This window comes from Rhincodon typus, chromosome 13 (assembly GCF_021869965.1).
Source record: "Rhincodon typus isolate 14 chromosome 13, sRhiTyp1.1, whole genome shotgun sequence".
Classification (NCBI taxonomy): Eukaryota; Metazoa; Chordata; class Chondrichthyes; order Orectolobiformes; family Rhincodontidae; genus Rhincodon; species Rhincodon typus.
This window is the reverse complement of record NC_063344.1, coordinates 27,655,106-27,674,859: the sequence shown is the minus strand read 5'-3', so window position 1 is coordinate 27,674,859 and position 19,754 is coordinate 27,655,106. Positions and strand designations below refer to the sequence as shown.

Sequence of the window (19,754 nt, the reverse complement as noted above, 5' to 3'; positions counted from 1 at the left end):
AGCAACTAGTTTTCGTTGGAAAGGAATAACAACTAGAAAAGGCTTCACGGTAGTTTTGTTGGGAGTGCAGGGGAACGGTAGTCAAGTGTTAGCAATGCTAGAAAATTAAAAGCAAGATTTAAGGAAGTTCCTTAGTTTGGCTTATTTTAGCATACAGCGTTGAGTTAGGAGTGAAAACTTTGGTTATTGAGAGTAAGGCAGTCTTTATTTTTCTGGGCCAAATAATGTCATTTTTAAAGGCATATTAGAATTTTTATTATGAATCTGTACAGACTAATTTAAAGCACTTGTGTTAAGATCTGCTCAGTGTGCAAACTATAATCTCTAATTTGGGAAACTAATTTGGGAAACCGAGTCGAAGCCTAATAAATGAATGAAATGAATTTATTAGGAGAAGAAGCAGAATATTGAGGAAAGCTTTAAAAGATCATTCACAAAATTTATGCCCACTGAGCAAACTTTTTTGTAATTGAAATTGTAAAAAATTGTTGTTAGTTGTTCTGAAATTGAATGTGGTTTCCTTTTAAAATAAGAGCAGATGTTTGAGAAATTACACTTTTAGATGTGTATTCAGCTACTTCTTTTAAAAATTCTATTTAGATATTCTACAATAACTCATTGTAGGCAGACAAAATAGTGTTTGCGTCCAAAAGTGTAATAACTAGATTTTTATTATAAAATTGGCTTGGAGATACCATTGTGTAATTAACATTTGCTTCCGTTTAAAAATATTGTCTTTTTGAAAGTCAGGTTCTGAAACCAAGTTATTTGAAATGTTATATCTCTGCTTTTGGCTCTGCTAATTAAAAATGGTCTCTAATTTCACAAACATTTTCAGTGACTATAAGTAGTAAATATTAATTGAAGTATTTGATCACTATAGAACTTTGCCAAACAATATGCTGAGCTAATTTGATTATTTATAATTTCATGATAATGTCCCATGGCTACGATGTGTTGACAAGTGAGTCTTGTACCTGGCAACATGGAAACAGCAGCAAGAGTAGGCCATATAGCTCCTTTAGCCTGCTAGCCATTCAACTAGAACATAGCTGTTCTTCTGCCTCAGTGCTATTTTCCCACTATTTCCCGATTATCCTTTGATGTCTTTTAATATTTAGAATTCTATTAACGTCCACCAATAAAAATTGCAGATTGTCCAGGTTAGCTGGTGCTTGTGCATATACCGCTTTGTTTTGCATCTGATTTGCATTGCAGTCTATTTAAATCTCATTCAAAGGGATATATTGATTAGAAGTTCAATGTTAACGCACACTAATGTACTATGGTTTAGGAAAGTGAGTTGGTTTGCTGTTGTGCATCTCCTAATGTCAGAATGGATCTTTAACTGTTTGGAGATGCCCCAAGAGTACTTTGGCCTGTTGTGTCCGCTGAGGAAAGCCATTTTACTAGAAGTGGACGGTAGATTTTTAAAACTCACAGGCTTGTTGCTAATGTATTAACAGCTTATGGAAACCTTCAGTCTAGACTGCAGCTGAGTTTTAAGTTCATGGAATTTTGATGCTGCCACAAAACCTTTTTGTAAATAATACATGGAGTTCTGTAATTCATCTAGGTTCATTTAAGAAAACAAAATTGATTGGTGCTTCCGAACTATTATTATAATTGCTCTGAAGTCTTTGGGGTCAGTTTCAATGTTTTGAAGGACTAATTGTTTTCAACAGCCAGTTTGAATTGAAGTATTGAGAAGAGAGAAATAGTGTCATTTTATAATTGTTTGTGTGATACCTGTCACAACTTTCCAATGCTACTTAAAATTAAAATAACAAGTATACAGTCCATTTTGAAATATGAGAACAGCTTTTGTGCATTTCCCTATAGAGTTTAAATTATTGAAAGCATTACGGGACATGAACACAGAACTATTGACATTCACCATGGCTCTAGTAGCACTTCTGTGTTTATTTTACTCCATTATTCACAGATCAAGAAGGTTATTCCAGGTTCCTGAATTAGAATTTATGTTTCTAGTTTAGAATTCTAAACTAGACATCACTGTTGAAATTTAATGATGGGAATATCCATTTTACTGTAATAATCAGATCAGTACTATTGAGTTAAACATTAAGAAAAGCTGATTATCTAGCCATTTGTTGAAGAAAAATGGTGCACTTGTAATAGTTCTTCTCTATGAAAAATTATGTGTGAATCCTCTTTGTGCATTAACAATCTATTTTGTTATTATACAGAGAGTATTTTTGGTGCTGTTGCAATTTCAAACTCTTGTGCAGGACTTCAAGTCTATGATTAGAAATATCAAAAGTATTCTGAAAAATATTTGTCAAAACTCTGGTGGTGCTCAGCTTTGTTGTATTTAGATATTAGCACCGCTCAAAATAAGGTGGAATGGCTGGCAAATCTGCTCTCTCGGAGACTGAATCTGTGAGGAGGGGCTACTCCAATTGGAGATTTCTGTTTCTCAAACTGTTGCTCCAACTCCTACAATAAGAGGTGCCCTGAAGAGTGAAGTAGCAACACAGGGGGATGGTGGTTGGTCCAATAAAACAGGTGGAAGAGAAAGCCAGGAAAAGAGATGGATTCTCACAATTATTTTTATAAACAAATTTGTTATTTTTCCCTTCCAAAACCCAACTTTGGTCCTGTTTTTGCTGGAACACTAATCCGAAAGGAAAGTTAAATCTTTTGCAATACTTTGCTTCCTCTTTTACATATTTCTAATAAGTTGTTTTGGGGATAGAGTTTAAATCAGAGAGATCTGGGCTAAAGGAAGAAAACCTATTGAGGCAGAAATCCATTTTTGTTTTCTATACTCCTTAGATTTTTCTTTTAATGTTTAGAAGTGTCTGTATGCAATCTTTTGCTTATTAATCTCTATAATCTTTTCAAAAAAGTTTTGGTATTTGAAAAATATTGGAGTCCAGTTGATCCAGAAGAGTCTGACATTCCAGGATTTGAGTCTTTAATCGCAGCCACTGGAGGAGGGACAATGGGTGAGTGGGGTGGGGTTGTGCTGAATTAAGGGAAGCTGTTTAATCATTTTTGATTATCGGCAACTTGCCCAGCACAGAATCTTGCTCGTTTAATATTATTTAATGGAGGCTTGAAGTGAGTTTGTAAATTCCAGCTTTGCAAACAGTTTGGTTTTGAATTTAAATATTTAAGTCTCAAAGCCCATGAAAGTCAAAAGTAGCTGCTGAGAAATCTGGGATATAAACATTTGAATCTCTTGCGGATGGGAGATTTATTTGTTTGAATGAGTAAACCTGACAACTAAGTTTTTTTTTAAATTGTTCGTTTTTGAAGCACATTGCTCTGCCAAACTATGTTATTTTTTATTCATTCACCTGATGTCCACATTGCCAGCAAAGCCACCACTTACTGACTAACAATGCATTCAGAAGGTGAAAGTGAGCCATTTTTTTGACGATTGATTGACTTTTGAGGGTATCTCAGAAAGTAGTTCCAAATTATTACTTTGGGACCGTGTTACTGCTGGGTAACAACAAGAGATTTCATTCTGTCAAAGCAACCTGGTGGTTACATGGTCACAAGTATTGATGTTAGTTTCCTTTTAAAGTTCCAGATTAGTTAATTAATTTAATTTAAATTCTTCAACCACTGGGGTTTTGAATTCATGTCTATGGGTCATTAATCTGGGCTTCCAATTTCCAGTCTATTAACATAAGTATTGTGTTGCCATTTCCAATTTTTGTATAATTTCATCTGTGATGCTTCAAAGATCACATTTTTGGCCATAAACATTTAATCTACCAGTTACATGGGAAAAGTTTTTAATGTTTACCCTTTGTTGTTAGTGTACAGCTGGATCTTTCTGTCCCAGCATTAGAGAAAGTTGCCTCAGTGGTAAAAGTTCTTTAATTTCTGAATCATCATTGCCGACCATTTGTACAATTTAGATTCCTTCTAAAACTGATAACAGATAAACATAATGTTCCATTGGATGCAGCAACCCAGCTGCAAAATTGAAGTACTAAAATAAGGAAGTCTTTCTGCAACTAAACAGCGATTTGGTAAGATCACCGTGCACAGTTTTGGCTCGAAATCTGAGAAAGAATATACTTGCCATGCAGTTGGTACAGTGAAGTTTAACATGATTAAATAGTTGAGGAGAAAATGTCTTCATTCAAAGACTTGTGAATTTTTGGAATTCTCCGGTCTATGTAGGTTGAGGATGCTCCAAGACTGAATATCTTCAAGCCTAATGTAGACAGGTTTTAGACTCATTCAGAATTAATTCATAATCAGCAGAGAATGGGAAAGTGGAGTTGAGGTCAAAGAGCAGTATGACCTTAACTCGATAGTGAATAGGCTTGAGGAGACATATGGTCTACTGCTCTCATTTGTCATGTTCTTGTATACTCTTTCTATTTTGACCAGGAGTTGTACCTTTTAACTATTATAGTTCTTTGAGAATTTATTTGTTTAGTCTTTCCTGTTGAAACTAATATTTTTTTGTGAATCAGAGCTTTGCTTTGTTTCACATGTGGAAATGTATGGAAGATGAAGGAAAATCTCTTTTCTTTAAAAAAAATTATTGCCGAGTCTGTCTTCCTGGTGAATACAAAAATACTTGCAATTGTGAAATCCTGTTTGTAAAAAAAAATCTTTTCAGATACCATTGGATCTTGGTATTATTTTTGTCAGTGTACAGCCTAGGATAATTGACTGTACATGAGGCATCAAGAGGGAGAGGATTTGAAACATTAATTGCATTTCTGCTAATCAGCATTCTCTAAATATTATCTATTTACAAATCAAGGAGCTCTGTAGTGAAATGCACACAGAAGCTTTTCTTAGAATTTACAGGATTGCCATTTAAAGGTGCTTTTGGATGAAATGAAAAATCATATGGAAATGGTCACCATGCTCTAAGGTAAGGTAGTGATTACAAATAGAAACCAGTTCAGTGCCATTCAAAGTAACCCAGTCAGCTTTTTAATTTTAATAAGTTTTGTTAGACTAGCAATTGCTTCCAGGCTTTAATATCCATTGGAAGTGAACACACAGTGGAAGAAGTTTTTCATTGAAGAAGAGAAACTTTACAAATTTGCCTAATCCTAAATTACAAATTTATTTATGTCAATCACAGTATTTTAGAAGGAATAATAGAGATAGTAGAGTAATTCTGAAAAAAATTATTGTCCTGAACTTTATATTGAAATGATCCAGTGCATGTTGCTTTTATTTGCATTTTGTTTTAAGTGTTGATGTATTAACACATTCTTTTAATATGGCAAGCATCACATTTCTCAATTCAGGATCAGACTTGTACAGTACATGTCAACAGCAGTGATAAGCTGGTTCCATTTAAAGCTTGAGATGAAGAATCTTCTGACAGAGTGCAGCTATTTTCTTCCTCTGCAACATTTTCTTGTGTAATCCGAGTGTTGCATCAAGGGTGGATTGTTCTTTTTGTGTCTTAATTAATTTGTTATTTACAGCTACAGTGGTGTGATATTGAATGATTACAAATTTCACCTTGTACATTCAACTGGAATTTACACTTACAGAAGTATTTACATGATATGAATAAGACATGACTGGAGAGTTGGCAAGAACAGCCATTTTGAATGTGACTTGGTGTTATGTGCAGTTGGTCAGGAAGTGGACAGTTGTTTTCATGTGGTGAAGCATCGCTGAAAAGAATAACATGATCCGATTAGCTACACAGTGAAAATGAGTGAGTGATTCAGCGTTACAGCAACTTTCTAACTAGGGCTTGATCCTCTTCTGGGATTAACTGCGCAAGAATTGCTGGGACTGCAGTTAATATTTAATTTGCAAGTTGGCGCAGTTTATAAAGTTAGTGTATTTGATTTGTAAATGAGACTATGCTTGAACTGATGGACAACAAAAGAATTTCTGTGATTTCTCCAGAGCTGCTTTCATGCCTTTTTGGATTGTTACAAAGAAAATTTATTTTCAACTATCATGAATCAGTGCTCAGAATTCTGCTGTTTGGATACATAATGGAATATACTTACTGACTTTCTGTACATTGCAGTTTTTTTAAAACGAGACCTTGTACAAATCAGACAAATGTTTGTCATTTCAAATTTCTGTGAAAGTAATGAATCATTATTCAAATTGAACTATTACTGTTTAAAAGTGTGTATTTTGGTTCTAAATGTCCATCTGATTCTGTGGTTTTTGTATGTGCAAAAATTTACTCTGAAGAACAGTGAATGTTATCTGCTTTAATGTGCAAACTAATTTGTGAATTGCTGAAGCAAGTTACTAAGATGGGCTGAATGAGCAGATTTATATTTGCATGAAGTGGGATAATTTGTCTTGAGCAGAGTAATGGTAGGTTTGGGACTACTCTGCAGCATTCATATGAACAGTCATATTAAGAGCAAAAGTATTCTGCCATTCAATAAGATCGTAGCTGATCTGTCTGTGTTTTGAATTATGCATTCATATCTACTTCCTTTGATGCCCTTGCCTTATAAGAAATCATCTACCAACTCCTTAAAAATATTCAGTGACTGTCTCCATTGCTTTCTGAGGCAGAAAGTTTAAAAGTTGCACAATCCACTGTGAAATAAAACCTCATTTCTGTCTTAAAACGCTGACCCCTAACCTTTTAGCAGTGCCTTCTCATTCTGGACTCCTCCATAAGAGAAAACGTGTCAAGATCATTCAGGGTCTTGGCCACATAATCAGGTCTACCTTCTAAACTCATGTAACCAGCCTTGCCTGTCCAACTTTTACACAGTTATTCTAAATATCAATCCAGTAAACTTCCTGTGCACAGTTCCAGTGCATTTATATCCTTAAATAAGCAGATTAAAACTGATCACAGTATTCGAAATGTGGCCTCACCAATGCCCTGTATAAGTGACTCACAGATTCCATATTTTTATGTTTAATTCTGCTCAACAAAGGCTAGCATTCTATTAGCCTTATTAATCACTTGCTGTACCAGCACACCAACTCGTTGCAAATCATGCACCAGAACACCCAGATTCTTCAGCACCCGAGAATTCTGTAGTCATTTTCGATTTGCCATGCTTTCTCATTCTTCCTGCAAAGTAAGCAAATCCACATCCTCCCACCACACACCCCATCTGCTAGGCCCAACCCAATCATTCACCACATCTATCTGCAGCCTTCTTCTGTCCTCGTTTGTCCGTTCACAGCATTTGTGCTGTTCCTACATTTAAATATGCCAGCAATTGTAGCAGTAGCAGGAGAAACGAGACAGTTACTACTACTGTCACTGCTATTCCAGGTATATGGAAATCACCTGCCCAAATCCCGTTTAATTGCACAAACCAGTTGAAGGTACTGGACTTCAGTTTTTAATTTCTGCCATAGCCTTTGCTGTACTACTAGTTAAAAATATGAGGAACTATACAGCTTGTAAAATATGCTTATGTATTATTATTCATTATAAATTAGTCCAGTAAATTCTTGTACAAATAAACATAGTTCCAGGTGAATTCAGAACGATAGCACCATTGTTAGTGCGTGTTGCAATTTCAAGCTTGTTTGTTGCTGCCCAGTAAATCGTGCACATGATGAAATGTGGTTGCCTGCAGTTCTTGTTTGCAAACATCATGATTTAGCAGAAGACATTGACTATGTTACGTTTTAGCAGCAGGAACATTGTTTAAACAGTTTTTCTCGCTAAACCTTAAATCTGCAGGACTTATTAATCATTAAAAAAGTTTCTGAGAGAAAATAAAGCATATATATGCCAAAAAATTAATTTGAATTAAAATACATTCCTTTTGACTTATTTCATTGCTCCAAAGGAGAACATATTAATACAAAACATACCACTGTAAAATACCTTCAAACTGTACTGTTCTTTATTAGGAATAATTAATCTGCACCATACTTCTGCCTCCTTTTATTCTTCTTTCTATCCACTCATTTTATCTACTACACCCCAATCCTCTTTTCACTGTGACTGGAAGTATTGAATGCATGCAGCATAATAAGGGATAACTCTATCAATCAAGTGTTGGAATAAATAGAATATTTAAAATTATTTGTGTTTGAATGAATATTACATTTTATTTTGTGTACAATGTGCAATCCTTGCAAGTAATTGGCTTTACATTCTCAAAAAGTGTTTTATTTATTCAAAATTGTCATGCATCTAATTCTTGACGTGGCACAACTTGAGAAAATTCTGTTTTGATTGCCTGTTTTTCAGAATCTGAATCTGTAGTGAGCTCTGTACTGGATTTACTGATTTCTCCCTCCTAAAGAGAAAAATGTCATACATGCGCACTGTTAATGTAAATACAGATTACGAGTGTAATATTGTAATGTAGATAGCCTGATATTTCCACTTTTCCACAAAATCCTTTTTTTTAAGAGCTGATTATCTCAGTAATTTACTTTTGTTAAAATAGTTGTACATTATTCATGTTTGGGGTTTTATGCATATTTAAGCACTCTTAGTTGTAGTTGTGCAGATAAAATATTGGCTTTTTTGACGATGGCCAGTGTGTAGTAATTGACTGTAACTGACGCATCCAATTTTTGCATAGACTTTTTGTATTTATGTGTGGGCTTTTACTAAAGTTGTTTATTGTGTTAAATATACCATGAAAACAGTTGTAAGTCTAATAAAATTGTCCCCCACAATGTGAGTTGAATTCATGTTGTAATAAAGTTGCCATTCTTATGGTTTCCACTTTCTTCTCCAAGTTATGCTTCTGCATATTCACACTGTTGGCATCGGTGCAGTAGATTTTTATATCGGAGGTAAGTATTTTCAATTAGGTAAAACCTTGAAGCAGAATTCTAATGTAAGCATCTCAGCTAATTTTTCCTGTTCTGGTATGATTAAACTTCCATTGTTTACTTTCAGGAGTGTTTTGCAAACTCTGCTGCTACATTCTTCAGTCAACTGTAGGTACACTGATACAATGTTGTCATAGAATGGGTAAAATAAGCAAAGCAAAATTCTATATCTATACACATTTTCAATCCTTTTTAAGAATCTGCATACAATTACAATACTTTTTCATATTCACACCAGAATTTTCCTTTTCTAGGCTTTTCTTGTGAAGCGTCTCCTGGACTACACAGCATTGAGTGAATCAGACCTGCAGTATGGCTTGTTCTTAAGTCTTGGATTGTTTTTGACTGAAGTAGTCCGTTCCTGGTCACTGGCAATGACCTGGGCACTGAACTATCGCACAGCTGCCAGGCTTCGAGGAGCTGTCCTGACTGTGGCATTTAACAAGATTTTAAAACTTAAGAACATAAAGGAGAAATCTTTGGGTGAGGTATGATCACATTGCATGTTTTGTTAGACCAGATATGCATGATCATACCTGTATCATGTAGGTCAATAAATAGATCTCAAATTCTGAAATTTAGGTTTTTACAGCCCAATATCTTTAATTATTCCACATGCTGCCATTGTCTTGAACTCCATTATGAATGTGCTAGAGCAAGAAAAGGAACAGGAAGGGTAGTAAACCATTACCTGAAAATGATTAAGAATTGTAGTCTGGAACTGAATAGAATGTGTCCAGTGATGAAAGGAAGCAAGGCCAAAGATATGTAAGGGAGTGGGTGACATATAAAATTGCGATTTGGAGGTCAGGTGTAGTCTTGCAACATATTGAAATGTGAAACAGTTTTTTTTCAACCAGCCTAGAATGTGTAAAATTTCAAGGTGAGGTAGGTAAGCACAAGAGTTGCAGAAAGAAGAAAATGGTAAGTTAAGCTAGGAAATGTCTAGCACAGCAACACAAGTGGTAGCAGGCTGCATCTACAATGTGAGAGTACGAACTTTCCGGATATCACTGTTCAAAGCTAGTTCCGCTTAACATCAGCTTTCTCAAGAACCCACCTGTTTCTCTGCTTGGCTTTCCATGACCTATTTCTATACAAGTCTTTTTATTTCAAACGGTCTTAATTGAATCTCATCGTTCCTGTTGATAGTCTTGCATGATCAAGGGTTTTCAGAAGACAAATTTTTGTAGTGATTGAGATGCTGTGGCTACTCCATGCTCTTAGGTTTACAACAACATGGCTGTTGTCATGTCTAGCCTGAATATGTTTGGTATATTCTGTAACTTGTGTGATGAATGACCTTGGATAAAGAAAGTAAACAACTTGTTCAAGCTGAATTCCAGTAATCAGAATCTTGCAGATCTTTCCAGTCATCCTCACTATTTATCACAAGACTCTGTTTGCAGTTAACTTGGTCCTGACAATCCCCCAATTCCTATATTTCCTCTATGGAGTTAGCAAGAAGAATAATTTTTTTTCTGTTCATTTGCGGGATGTGGATATCACTGGCTAGCTAACACGAATTGCCTGAAGAAGGGTCTAGGCCCAAAAGGTGAGATTTCCTGCTCCTTTGATGCTGCTTGGCTTGCTGTGTTCATCCAGCTCTACACCTTGTTATCTCTCTTGTCTATACCTAGCTGGGTTTTGAAAAGTTGGCGGTGAGTTCCCTTCTAGAACTTCTGCAGTCTGTTTGAAGTGTAAAGACCCATTATGCCTTTAGGTATGGAGTTCCAGGATTTTGACCCAGCAATGCTGACAAAATGGCAATATATTTCCAAATCTACATAGTGACTTAGAGGGAACTTGAAGGTGGTCACACAGTTCCTGTATATCTGCTGCCTTTTCCTTCTAGATAGCAGTGGTTGTGGGTTTGGACAGTTCTTCTAAGAAGCCTTGGTGAATTTCTGCAGTGTACCCTCCTGTAAGTAGTCAACACTGTTGCCACACAAGCATTAGTAGTGAAAGGAGTGAGCCTTGGTAGCGATGTGGTGCCAATCAAGCAGGCTGCTTTGTCCTGGCTGGTTTCATGCTTCTTAAATGTTGTTGGAATTGCACTCATCCAGGCAATGGATAGTATTCCAACCCTCTCTTGACTTGTGCCACATTGACAATGGAAAGCTTTGGAGAGTCGGAAGGTGAGTGATCCCCTGCAAGATTCCCAGCCTCTGATTTATTCTGTAGCCACTCTACTTGTATAATTAATCCAGTTCAGTTTTTGGTCAGTGGTAACTCCCAGGATGTTAATAGTTGGGGAGTGGTTGATACCGTTGAATAAAAAGGAATGATGGTTAGTTTCTGTCTGTTGGCGATGACCATTGCCTGGCACTTATGTGACATGGGCATTGTTTGTCACTCATCAGCTCAAAACTGGATATTGCCATGCACTTGCTGATTTTGGGTATGGTCGGTATCTGAGGAGCTGCAAACAGTGCTGAACGTTGTGTAATCTTCAGTGAACTCCCCATTTTTGACCTTGTGATGCAGGGATGTCATTGATGAAGTAGCTAAAAATGCTTTAGCTATGTGTTCAGAATATCAGCATATACCTTAGTCGCTTTCCTTAATGAAAATTGTTGTATGTATATATAGAATAGAAAGGCTCACAGCAATAAAAATTTCTTCCTACAGATGCTGTCAGACTTGCAGAGCTTCGCCAGCAATTTCTGTTTTTGTTACAAATCATTTGTATAATTTTAAAACGTATTTTGGACAATTTCATTTTGAATATTTAAGTGCAATTATGCATTGCCCTAAAATTAAAAATAACGTTGAATTGATTTGAATAATTTATTCAGGACCAATCCTAACCTGAATAAGACACAATAAATGCGCTCTGGGTCTTTACGAGATATACTTTATACTTAAGTTGCAGAAGGAATAATTTGCCAGGGAAATAACATATCATTCATTATCTGATTTAATTAATTATCTGATGATCTTCTGAAAAGTGTAAAAACAAATGAGCAAAGGCAGTGGGGAAAACAGTGGAGTAAATATCTGTGTATGATACCTTTTAAAAAAAATTGACAGCAAAAGTATTTTTTGGAAACCTCAAGAATCTATGATCTTCTCTGTAGAGCCCATCTAATGTTTTGAATTTCTTTCTGTCCACAGCTTATCAATATCTGTTCAAGCGATGGACAGCGACTGTTTGAAGCTGCTGCAGTTGGAAGTTTGCTTGCAGGAGGGCCTCTTGTAGCAGTTCTGGGAATGATTTATAATGCCACATTGCTTGGTCCGACTGCATTTCTTGGTTCTGCAGTCTTCATACTTTTTTACCCAGCTATGGTAAGTTGTGGTTTGTTCCTAAATTGAAGGGTTGTTAACTATTGAGTGATGGCATGTTATATTAGATTTAGTGTTGCAATAAAAGTTTTGTTGTAATTGATTTAAACGTGAAGCAGTTTGGATATTTTAGTTAACAGAATATTGTTTGTAACATGCTACATTTTAGTTCTATTGTTTTTGCAGTGCATTTTGGAACCATATTCAATTAAGTGTTTTCATTGCAAGTGCACAGAGTTTGTATTCTTTGATTTTAATTTCAAGCTCCAGTTATTCACATCCTGTACATACTTCAGGACTGATCACAGAGATAACTGTTAAGCATCATGACTATTGACTGTGATGTAATTTGGATATCCACATTTAACAACACAGTTTTCATCATGGATTGTGTAAATCTGCCCTGCCTACCCACCATGCCTTGGAAAGATCTTCTGTGTACCTGTTTATAGCAAGCATCCTTGTTTTTTCCACTTCAAACGTTTTCAACACTTGAAGGTGCTGCTTTTATTCCTGCCAGTTATTAGTTATTACTGCTGATTTACTTTCAAACAAAAGCTATTGAAATTTCTTAAGATTCCCATTCAGTAGCTAGTCGTAAAAATGGTATTATGGACCTTCAGAGAATCTCCTGCTACTTTTCTTTTAAAGCTTGCTTATTCTTGAGCTCATGTTCTCCAGCATTTATTTGCTCTTTGAATCCATTTCTTATCTTCCCCTGCCATCCCACCAAACCTGTCTAATAGTGCAGAGTTTCTGATGTGTTTTACCTGAATATCCTTCATAGTTTGAATGCCTCCCCTGGAAGCGTTCTGCTTTGGGCGCACCCATAATCCTTTCCTGTATATATTTTTTAAAAATGATTTATTTCAAGTTTTGTTTTATTTGTTCATGGGACGTGGCCGTTGCTGACTAGTCTAGTATTTATTTCCCAGTTCTAATTGCCCTGTAGCATTACCTCCATGAACTCCTGCAGTTCTTGGGCGAAGAAACATCCATAGAGCTGTTAAGAGGGGATTTTGACGAAGTTGACGCAGCAACAATGAAGAAATAGCATTTATTTCCAAGTCCAGGTGGTGTGTGACTTTCTTGCAGTTTGTGGTATTCCCATGCATCTGCTCCTTTAGCCCCTCCAGGTGATAATGGTTGAGGGTTTGGAAAGTTGCTGCAATGCATCTTGTAGATAATACACACTGCTGTCACACTGCCTTGATGGTGAAGAGAGCGAATGTTGTAGGTGGTGAATGGAGTGCCAGTCAAGTGGGCATCTTTGTCTGGATGGCACCACACTCCTTGAATATTGTTGGAGCTACATCCATCCAAGCAAGTGGAGTGTATTCTATCACACACTTGACCTGTTTTGGAAAAGCTCCTTCTATCATATCTCAGGTCTCCAGGCCTGAGAGAAGGTTGTCTGGACAGCATTTGTAAACAAGCTCTAACAGCAGTCATGATATGTTTGCATGGATGGTTTTACTCTATCAACAATGGATTCATCTCATTCAAGTAGTTACTTCACTGGTTATATTGTTTAATTATTCGATATGAAAAATAGTATGAAAATGAAGACAATCGAATAAAAATCTAGATGAATCAAAATGTTCGTGATTAACATTCCATTCTTTTATTCCCTCCTTGATTCTTTACGTTATGCCCATAGCTTTATTTTCCTTTTGACTTCATTGCTACCTTCATGAACAACCGTTTTTACTAAACCAAGTATAATGACCCAGAGTTTGCAGTCAGTGATGAAGCAATAGTGCTTATCACAGACTTCGGAAAAAAAAAAACTCCCTGACAAAGACCTAGTGATCTTAGTAAAGCAAATTTCATTTTTCCAAAAGTTAATTTGAATCTGGTGCTAAGTTAAGGAGATCTCCAAGTTTCCAACAAGTGTTGTCATCAAATAGGGTAAACAGTCAATCAAATTGAAAAATCCTCAGAGTAAACCAAGAAGTAAAGTGCATTAATAATCCTTCAACTTCTTACAAGTTTTACACTGATTCAAATAAAATATTAGAATGTACTATTTGGAATATCATTTAGCATCAGTTTTTTAGAGACAGAGTGCTTCTTGAGTGATAGATATGACTTAGTACACCATTGAAAATATTAGCAAAGCTTAATTTTTTAACAGCTGAATGAAAATCTAAAAGGGGAAGTGGTTTCAAAGGTATCTCTGGGGATGTCATATGATGTAGCCTGTGGATGTGCACAGAATCACTCAGCAGCTTCTGGATTTCCATTTTTAAGTGCTAATGTGCAGAATATAAAGGTTGCTTTCAGTTTCACCTTAACTATTATGACAAAATATGGATCAATAACTTAAAAGAACTGAAATGGAAACATTTACACTTTTTTTCAAATTTCTATAGGAGCAAATGTTGGAAGTCTGTTGAAACTATTTTTATTTTGTAACAGATGTTCGTGTCCCGGTTGACTGTATACTTCAGAAGGAAGTGCATTTCTGTGACTGATGAACGTGTTCAAAGGATGAATGAAATCATCTCCTCCATAAAATTTATCAAAATGTATGCTTGGGTGAAGGCATTTTCACAGAGCATTCTCAGTGAGTACACCTTATTAAAGAACTTCAAGTGCAATTTATCTGACTGATCCACTTTCTCGTAGCTCCTCTTCATAAACTTAATCATTAAAAATTAGGAAAGCATATCTTCAGAAGCCAGAGTGGGCCATTCGCCTCCATCAGCCTGATACAACATTCAGTTCAGCCATGGCTGAATCACACCAAAACTCATTTACCTTGCAATCCCTATCAACTCCCTAAGGCAAGTGTGAACTTGAACTTGCATTGAAAATGCAATTCCCACTGGATTGCAGTCTAACTGCTGCTGCTCCGATTTCTGGTGTACTTATGCAGAGGTGATAGATTGATGAAATCTGCCAGTGTTTTCTTCTGGTTTAAGCACAGAAACAGGATACTTCCTGCTCCACATGAGCTTACTCCCACCCTACTTCATCTAGTCCTGCCTTCCCAACCCTCCTTTCTCCATTATAGTTGTCTACTTTACTGTTCAGCTGCTCTGTGCAAATATTCTTGTATGTGTGGTGAGAAGATCTCTATTCTAACCATTCTCTTGGTAAAATGAAGTTTGTCATGAATTTCAAATAGGGCTATTGTTGAGTATTTTGTATCTTTTGTTTCGGTCTTTCTTTTACCACAGGTGTAAACAATTTTCTTCAGTAAGCCTTTTCATAATTTTAAAGAACTCGATTAGGGCACCTCTCAACCTTCTCTTTGCTAAGTTTAAGGCTTGAACTGTTGCACATTAATTGTTCAGCCTATGAATATAGGCTGAATTTCAGATGACGAAAATCAATATTTCTAGTTCTATGTGTCGTTAAATGGTTAGTTTGAATTTTTGTATTAATAGGTCTTGCGCAAGACATCCTGTATCGTGTTAACTACCCTTTTAAATGATCTCCGCATGGTACACAGCAAACATTCTCTTTTCTTCACATTCTGTGTGATAACAGAATCTTGAAATTCAATATTATTTGTGCAGTATTAACAAAGACATTTTGTTTTCACAATTGATGAAAATAGCTAGAGATAAACTGCTCTAAGGGTCGAGAATCAGAGGACATTGATATAGTTGAATGACAAAATAACCATTGGCAACATGAGAAAATGTTTTATGCAGCATGTCATCAGGATTGGAATTCACTGCCTAAGAATATGATGAAAATAGGTTCAATCATGGTATTTGTTTGTAGCAGTCTCACCTCTAGGTGTCAGGTTCAGGTTCAGGTTCACATACTATTCCAGGGTTTGAGCAGAAAAGTCAATGTTGACACTCTAGTGTAGTACTGAGGGAGTACTACAGCATTGCAGGTGATATCTTTTGGCGGCGATATTAATCCACGGACCAAAAATATACCATGACAGTTGTTCAAAGGAGAGAATGAGAAGTATCCCCAGTGTCATTTTTCGGTACGTATCCCTCATTTAACATCACAAATACAGATTATCTGGTCGCAACATGGTTGTGGAAGTTTGCTATGTGCAAATTGACTGCCATAATTTCCTGTAATACTTACTTTGCTGTCAAACCTTTTGAGTCGTCCAGTGGTTGTGAAAAATATTAGATAAATGCAAATCTGTCTTTTTTGATCAGAAATTGGATAAGCTTTTGAGTACAGAGCATTTTGTAGGGCTACAGGGAAGGCACTAAGGTATGAGACTAACTGATTTCTTCTTACATAAAGCTGACATGGATACAATGGGCCAAATGGCTCTTCTATTGCCATCTTTGTAAGATTTTAATATAAGATTTTGATATATTTCTAGGTATTGATATTTCATGTGACTCAATTATGTTTGCATCCAAATACCTTCACTTTGCTGACCATTCTCCAACTATTGTTTCCTTTCTAGAAATACGAGAAAAGGAACGACAAATCTTGGAGTATGCTGGATATTTTCAAAGCATCTCAGTGGGTGTTGCTCCAGTTGTTGTAGTCATAGCTAGTGTGGTAACATTTTCTGTCCACATGCTCTTAGGATATGACCTCACTGCTGCAGAGGTTAGTCTGCATGATGAAAATTATGAATGTTTGAATCCTAACTCTGTCGTCTTTTCTGTTGGATTTGAGCAGACAATATTTCATAGATATATGATATTTAGTAGCAGCAGCAGAAAAAGAGTAATAACAATTAAAAAGAAAATGCCAATTTATAAAATTGTCAATGATATAAAAATGTGGGACTGTCATATTCTGAAAAGGGAAAGGATAGTTTAATGTTTCATAAAATCCTTCACAGATTTAATAAAATATATATCAAATATATTTTGAGCAGGTTTAGAAGGGGAGTTGGGACAATATGGAGGAGCTGATAAAAACGTATACCATGGTGCAGTGCAATGCTAAAATATTACAAGTTTTACTCCATCTGCCAGATTTTTTATTGAATGCCTTGCAGATGGCTGAAGTAATTTTGTAAGTGATATGTTTATTTGCTGTGTGTTGGATTATTTGTTATCAGGAATGACATCACTTGGATAAGAAATAGAATTAGAGTAGACTTTTTTTGCAATTTGAGTCTGTTGTGACATTCAGCACAGTTATGGCTGATAGAGTCACAGAGTTGTACAGCATGAAAGCAGACCCTTCGGACCAATTTATCCAATCTTGAGTACAGGATTTGACAAGTTATTTAATCCATTATCTTCTAGTTGCTCTAAATATTCCTTCACTTACCTGGTCCCCTTGTCACTGTGCACACTGGCACCCTACTTCCATGACTTGCTGCTTATTTGGCACCCCGCAATTATCGACCTGGTACTATTTACTTTTTTAAATGGTCTGATGGGTTTTGAGATTCTATACAATAATAATTCATGTGGTATGGTTGGCTGCAGTTAGCCTATTATGAATGTGTTCAATGGTACCAGAAAAACTATCCAGTGTAGTACTACTGATTATGACAATTATTTCTGCTGAGTTTTATTTGGGTGTTAATATTTTCAATAATTTAGACATGATAGCTGTGTTCCATATTAGTAGCAACTCACACAAATATCTGCATATTGTTTGCTCAGTCATTTGAGACTTCTGCTTTACTTGGTTGAGGATATGTCTGGACTCTAGGATTTATTTTCGGTTACATGAAGGCAACTTAACTCAAATATGTGTATTTTTCTGGCATTGGTATGTAAATATTTGTTTATGTTATGCATGTGGTTCAAAGTTTCAGATTTTTGATATCTTGTGTTTTTAATCCAGGCATTCACTGTGGTGACAGTTTTCAATGCTATGACATTTTCTCTTAAAGTCACTCCATTCTCTGTGAAGTCACTTTCTGAGGCATCTGTAGCTGTGGAGAGATTCAAGGTGAGAATTTTTGGATTTTAAACAAGCTGTCTTTTGAAATAATTCAAATGGGGGAAGTGATACTTTTAAAGTATATTTTGCATGTTTTAAAATTTTGGTCTTTTGACTGATCCTATAGAACTGAATACCAGTAATTATTTTGCTATTTAAATATGAAAGCTATAATCAATAAAATGAGTATTGGTTGCTGTGACTAAATAAGGCAGACTCAATTTAGAACAAACGTTGTAACTCTTTCACGTAATAACATTGTTTATTCAACATTAAAGTTGAATTTTAAACTTTCAGAATTAAGCCTGACTTGCATGTAATGTGGGTCATATCTGAAAGTAGTCTTCCACAGAAACTGTCACTTAAAATGAGACTATTGATGAATACTGTAAATGATATTCAAGATGTTCGTGGACTTGAGTTGAATATGAAAGATATTTTGTGCTGCTGAGTAGGAAATAAACTGCTGAAAGATTTTACAATTCAATTTGAAAGGCTGACTGTTTTGTCTTTGCAAAACATTTCACCTGGGAATTTTGATTTGAGCTCATGCCTCCAGAAAGTAGACAATATTTAATTAGTTAAAAATGACCCTCTACCATATCCTGTTACATTTGTATCAATTTTTAGAAACCTTGTTTCTGAGTTAATGTGTTGGATTTCATGTTGCTACACAATCCTGTTGAATCTAATGAGACTCCTAAATGGTAACTTCCTTGTGGAACATATCCAGCTTCTTTATTTTAAAATCACTTGAAGAAATCTGTTATTTGTAGGTTAATATCCATTAGTCAATGTGCAACCAGGTGACCTTCTCAAAAAGGAACCCCAATTGAATGGTTGTTTTAAGATTGTGATCATATTTTCTCAAATGAGTTGAATTTGTCCCGCCCCTTAATCAGTGCAGTGAAAGAAAAGAAATCCTAGTGCACCAGTATTAGATGGATGCTTTGCTGCAGCAATTTTCTGTAAATTACTCTGTAATAAACGAATATGGATGTAGGATGCTTTTTTTTGTTTTTTAATGGTCTTGGCAATCTTGGTGTTTAAAAAAAGTTACTTTCGATACCTTTCTTGAAAAATTTTAAGTTCAACTTGTTTGATGTTTGTTAAGTTTACAGAGTGAGCAGAGGACTCTGTTTAGGACCATCAAAAACATCTTAGACAATACTAATTGCCTTTTTTGTGGTAGTGAATATTCTAATTTATTGTCAAAGATAAATTTGAAACATTGAGTGTAGGAAGATGGTAGTACAGCTTTTGATAATTGGGTAATTTGTCAACAAATCTATTTTAACAATTGTTTCTTGATCAGAACCTGGGCTTAAAATTTTACAAAAACAAAGTTGCTGGAAAAGCTCGGCAGGTCTGGCAGCATCTGTGAAGGGAAAAACAGAGTTAACGTTTTGGGTCCGTTGACTCTTCCTCAGAACTGACCCGAAATGTTAACTCTTGTTTTTTCCTTCGCAGATGCTGCCAGACCTGCTGAGCTTTTCCAGCAACTTTGTTTTTGTTCCTGATTTGCAGCATCCACAGTTCTTTCGGTTTTTCAAACTTTACAAAGTCATTTAGATCATTTTGGAGCATTGGGACAATTGGATTATCCAACATACTGCATTCCAATTTCTTTAAGGATACCAAAATAATAGAATAAACAAACATGTGTCTTTTACATGGTAATATGGCCTTTGCTACACCCACCCTGTTTGGCTACATAGAGATACCACTTAATGCAAACATTGGCTTCAACTCCAGGCCTTCTCAAATTTCATTTAGGTGATAGCTTTCATGGCTCATTCACTTTTCATTGTTAAAATCTATCATTGAGGGCATTACAAATGCTTCAAACAGTG

At 35.8% G+C, this 19,754-nt stretch overlaps 1 protein-coding gene across 7 annotated transcripts in view; it reads left to right on the top strand.

Moving 5' to 3' along the window:
* The window catches only part of abcc5 (ATP-binding cassette, sub-family C (CFTR/MRP), member 5), a 131,737-nt gene that overhangs the window by 26,523 nt on the left and 85,460 nt on the right, over positions 1 to 19,754 (top strand). For all 7 annotated transcript variants that reach the window (XM_048604678.1, XM_048604675.1, XM_048604674.1 and 4 more), the window contains 5 exons: positions 9,021 to 9,254; positions 11,884 to 12,057; positions 14,476 to 14,623; positions 16,454 to 16,602; positions 17,803 to 17,910. In XM_048604678.1, coding sequence (XP_048460635.1) covers positions 9,021 to 9,254; positions 11,884 to 12,057; positions 14,476 to 14,623; positions 16,454 to 16,602; positions 17,803 to 17,910 — 813 coding nt within the window. The remainder of the gene's footprint in view (positions 1 to 9,020; positions 9,255 to 11,883; positions 12,058 to 14,475; positions 14,624 to 16,453; positions 16,603 to 17,802; positions 17,911 to 19,754) is intronic.